Source organism: Bison bison, unplaced genomic scaffold, assembly GCF_000754665.1.
Source record: "Bison bison bison isolate TAMUID 2011002044 unplaced genomic scaffold, Bison_UMD1.0 scf7180017864040, whole genome shotgun sequence".
NCBI lineage: Eukaryota > Metazoa > Chordata > Mammalia > Artiodactyla > Bovidae > Bison > Bison bison.
The window spans coordinates 3,826,440-3,831,362 of NW_011494612.1; the positions used below are offsets into that span (position 1 = coordinate 3,826,440).

The 4,923-nt window shown below is 44.7% G+C and overlaps 1 protein-coding gene and 1 non-coding gene across 2 annotated transcripts in view; both read left to right on the forward strand.

Moving 5' to 3' along the window:
• The window catches only part of LRRIQ4 (leucine-rich repeats and IQ motif containing 4), a 20,402-nt gene continuing 15,479 nt past the window's right edge, over positions 1–4,923 (forward strand). Inside the window, exons 1-2 of the mRNA XM_010835279.1 lie at positions 1–48; positions 4,188–4,922. Of these exons, the coding sequence (XP_010833581.1) occupies positions 4,227–4,922 (696 nt within the window). The 5' untranslated portion in view covers positions 1–48; positions 4,188–4,226. The remainder of the gene's footprint in view (positions 49–4,187; position 4,923) is intronic.
• TRNAY-GUA lies at positions 958–1,047 on the forward strand. Its single transcript is given in 2 exon segments — positions 958–994; positions 1,012–1,047. It is a non-coding gene; the product is annotated as a tRNA-Tyr (tRNA).

Genomic DNA, 4,923 nt, shown 5'->3' on the forward strand with positions numbered 1-4,923 from the left:
CTCAGGAGTTTGAGGAGTGAGGAGACAGAACCCAGCGTTAATTACCAGGTAAATGGGTCAGGATTTGGTACGTGGGCCTGGGGGAGAGGAGACAAGGAAGGAAGAAAGGAAGGCCTTCTGTCTGGGGTTGCCACAGGTCAAAGAGAAGGAAGTGAAAGGGCCTTGCAGACGACTCTGGAGCCAGAGACTCCTTGTCTGAAAAATGTTCAAGGAAGATCCTCAAGGTAAAAACAGGTCATTTATGAAGTTTATTATTTTCCAAGGTGAAAAAGAAAATATCTGAGTCCTCTCTCCCTCCCACTACCCAGCCAGGCATTTCCAGACCGTGCTCCACTGCTGAGAAATTGTGCTAGGCAAGGTAGACGTCTCTTGAAACACTTTGTAACCCACAGATTTTAAGCACCACTGCAAGTAGTTCTTCAGATTAAACATGATGGTAGAAAAGACAAGTATGTTTTCATTTACCCCATGTGCTACCAGCCAAGTTGAAAGGTAGCCTGAAATCCTGAGATGTGAATGTAGGTACCGTTCAGCACACTCCCTTCCCTGTGCTGTTGCTGCGTAGTCGCCAAGTCGTGTCTGACTTTTTGTGACCCCATGGAATGTAGCCTGCCAGGCTCCTCTGTCCACGGCAAGAATGTCGGAGCAGGTCGCCATTTCCTTCTCCAGGGGATCTACCCAACCCAGGGATAGAACCTGCATCTTGTGTCTCCTGCATTGGCAGGTGTCTTCTTTACCACTAGTGACACCTGGGAAGGCCCTTGAAGAGTAATTCCACTCATAAACTTCTCAGTAATATACTGGGTTGTAAAAGTACATCCAGAAAGCAATCCCTAGTTAAAAATAGCCAATAAAGAATCAATCTTCCCTATTCTTATTTACTGGCAGCTGTTGTAAATCCTGGCTTTATAACTTTCCTTTTATTAACTCCACTAAAAATGCACATACAGTGCAATTCCTTCGATAGCTCAGTTGGTAGAGCGGAGGACTGTAGTGTGAAGTTTCTCAGGCATCCTTAGGTCGCTGGTTCGAATCCGGCTCGAAGGAATTGACATTTTGGACTTCCCTGGTGGCTCAGAAGGTAAACAATCTGCCTGCAATGCAGGAGACCTGGGTTTGATCCCTGGGTTGGGAAGATCCACTAGAGAAGGGAATGGCAACCCACTCCAGTATTCTTGCCTAGAGAATTCCATGGACAGAGGAACCTGGTGGGCTACACTCCATGAAGTCACAAAGAGTCAGACATGACTGAGCAACTGACAATAATGCATATACAATATAAACAGCTTTCATAGGGCTATCAACTTGATTCCAAACACAAGTGGGATATGATTCATGTGAGCTAATACACACACAGAGACCTTCTAGGCAGGTCTCATCATGGAACAGGATGAATGTTAAGAGAAATAAGTTCTTTTATCTGTCTGGAAGCCCAGACATACTTGTGCTGCTGCTGCTGCTGCTAAGTCACTTCAGTCGTGTCTAACCTTAATTAGAGTGGCCAGTGCACACAGATTTTCCCCAGATAACTCTGTTGGAAGACTGAAAAAGAAAAATCAAGCCTGAACCTTTACATCCAAGAAGATTTTAATTAAAACCAGGTTTCTGGAGAACAAATGATGTTAAAAACCCAGGTGAGGAAGTGACTGAGGGTCAGTCAAATGCTCTGCTCCTTCTCCCACTTCCTACTGTGTCTTGAGAAGAGCCTTCCGGTGGTTCTTTACTTGTGAAACAGGGATTGTAATAGTACCTCCTTCTTAGAGTTCTTGTGAGGATTAAATAGGTTAAGTAAAACCTAGAACAAGTAACTGTCCTTGGTATTCTCTATTTCTCTTTTATTTATAATTTCTTATTCTTATTTATATTATCACCTCAGTCTGAATACTGTCGATTGCCTAAAAGCCATCAGCATTGTCAGTCATTTGTATTTAGGAAATGAGATTTTATCCTGCAGGACTCTACACTGTTAGATAAAGACAAAAATGTTAGAGACAACTAGTCCTAGACATAATTTAATCCATGATACATCATCTCTCTTTTTTGGCCATGTGGCTTGTGGGATTCCCTGACTGGGGGATCAAACCCTAACAGGGGATCAAACCCAGGCACATGGCACTGAAAGCAAGTAGTCCTATAACCACTGGACCACCAGGGAATTCCCCATCTTTTTCTTTCTTTAAATAACAGCCACACCACCTCATAACTCTTTGGGGGGCTGCTGCTGCTGCTAAGTCACTTCAGTCGTGTCTGACTCTGTGCGACCCCATAGACGGCAGCCCGCCAGGCTCCCCTGTCCCTGGGATTCTCCAGGCAAGCACTGGAGTGGGTTGCCATGTCCTTCTCCAATGCATGAAAGTGAAAAGTGAAAGTGAAGTCGCTCAGTCGTGTCCGACTCCTAGCGACCCCATGGACTGCAGCCCACCAGGCTCCTCCATCCATGGGATTTTCCAGGCAAGAGTACTGGAGTGGGGTGTCATTGCCTTCTTTGTTTGCGGTGCTAGGTATATAGAAACAAGGATCTGAATCACACACTGCTGTGCTGCAAGGAGCAAAAACATTAAGTGTGGGGCTGGGAATTCACCCCTCTCCATCTTGACTGGGCCTCTATGCTGGATGGGAGGTCTAGTCCTCCAGCAGAAAAGACCCCACCCTAGAAGGCAAGTCAGAGATGCCACAGTCAACCCAGCCACCATCATGTCATAGTCCTTCCTGCCTTCCCCCTTAGGCTGTGCGTGTGTATGTGTGGGCATGTATTCATAACCAAGGGCTTGGTTTGGTTTAGTCACTAAGTCCTGTCTATCTCTTTTGCAACCCTGCGGACCTATTGTTACCAAGCCAGGTTCATTTGCCTGAGAACAAAGCAAGGGAAACAATGAGAGGTGGAGGTTTGCAGCAAAAAATGGGTTTATCATGAATCAGTCAAGCGAGGAGAAAGAACAAATCACAAATCCACCTCCCCAAAGACAAGGGGATATTTATGAGATATTTATGAGACCAAGAAGCAGGGTGGCCTGAGGTATGGGGAGCATGGGGAAAGGTGATTGTAGATTTTAAAAAGTGAGATAATTGTCCTTCTGTGCAGGCACAACTAAGCTATCCGCTGCCTCCTGGGATACATGCTCAGAATTTGGTGGCATTAGCTCACTCTGGGGGTAGAGTTCTCGAGCTTCTGATGGCAAATGGTCACCGATCAAACACGCATACCCAGGTACATGGTCAGTACTGCCAACCAGTCTTAACTGGCTGGGGTGCCAACTGGTCAACAGCTGACTCCAAGTTCCTGAAAAACAAACTGGGCAAACATATCAAGACTCTTAGTGAGACATACAATCCACAGTGATGGTGAAGGGTCTGTTAAAATTGTTTAGGCTACACAATGCTTTTTGTTAAAAACAAAAACAAAGTGAGCTTGGTCGGTGAAAACAGGTTAGTTTTTTATTTATTAAGCAAGTTATAGTTTAATGGATCTAACTGATAACTACCCTTGGTTTCACAGATTCTAATCCATCATGCCAACTCACACATGGCTGTTACCTATGCCTATAGAAGGCTTGATCATCCACCTGCCAGTCCTAAAACTTAAAAGTTCTACCAGGCACGAAAGTGCCCACTGGTCTCTCCTTATTTAGAAGGGCAGTTCATCTCTTGAATTTAATTCTATTGGCCTTTACATCTACAACTTTATGCCGGATTTAAGGGAAAATGCAGTTTTTGTTTTGTTTTTTGGCTGCATGGCTTGCAAGATATCAGTTCCCCACCCAGGAATTGGACCCGGATCACGGCAGTGAAAGCCTGGAATTCTCTCCCCTAGACCACCAGGGAACTCCCCCAAATGCAATATTTTAAAATGCTATTTTTTCCTAGTGTTTTCTCAGTGTTTATGGTAAGAGCAATGATCTTTTGCAGCCTTCTATACCTCCAACCTGAAAATAGAATCAAAATAGGCACTTCTAAAAACTGAAATTAGACAAGCCAGACAATTTTTTTTATTAATATGAGTCAACCTAGGTTAGGAGAAAGAGGAATCTACACTTCGATTTATCTTCCAACATGAAACACAAAAACCTACATTTTATGTTGTGTCACAGTGAGCACTAAATTTAATCAACTAGATTTTAATTTGTTTCTCTTAAGGATACTAAATCTGGTGACAGGTAAAACTCATACATTTTTCTTTCTTTTCACAGTATTTCAGATTTTGAATATTTGAACTTTCCATCAGAATAATGTCAAGTGACAGCGAAAAATATGAACATTCGTCTAGAATTCAGCAGAAAAGTGATCCACAGCAGGTCTCTGATAGGATATTTTTCATTGACGCTTCGAATCAGAGCTTGCTTACTATTCCAGAAGACATTTTAGCATTAAGAGAATTAGAGGAAGTGCATTTGGAAAACAACCTGATTGCAGAAATCCCCGAGGATATTCAGCATTTAAGGAAGATCAGGGTTCTCTACCTGAACAAGAACAAGCTGAAGAATCTGTGCCCGGAGATGGGAAGGCTGAGCAACCTAGAGGGCCTGGACCTGAGCGACAACCCGCTAGAAGCCTCGTCCCTGCCGGTGCTTAGCGGCATCCGCCAGCTCCGCGAGCTCCGCCTCTACCGCACCGACCTAGCGGACATCCCCGTCGTCATCTGCAAACTCCTTCACCATCTCGAGCTGCTCGGACTGGCCGGAAACCACCTGAAATCTCTGCCCAAGGAAATAGTGAACCAGACCAAACTGAGGGAGATCCACCTGAAGCATAACCAATTTGCAGCGTTCCCTCTGGAGCTGTGTGATCTCTACAACCTGGAAATCATCGACCTGGATAAGAACAAGCTCACGGTCATCCCGGAAGAGATTGGGAACCTGACGAAGCTGAAGAAGTTCTACGTGTCCTACAACAGCCTGGCTGTTCTCCCGGAGTCGCTGGGCCGGT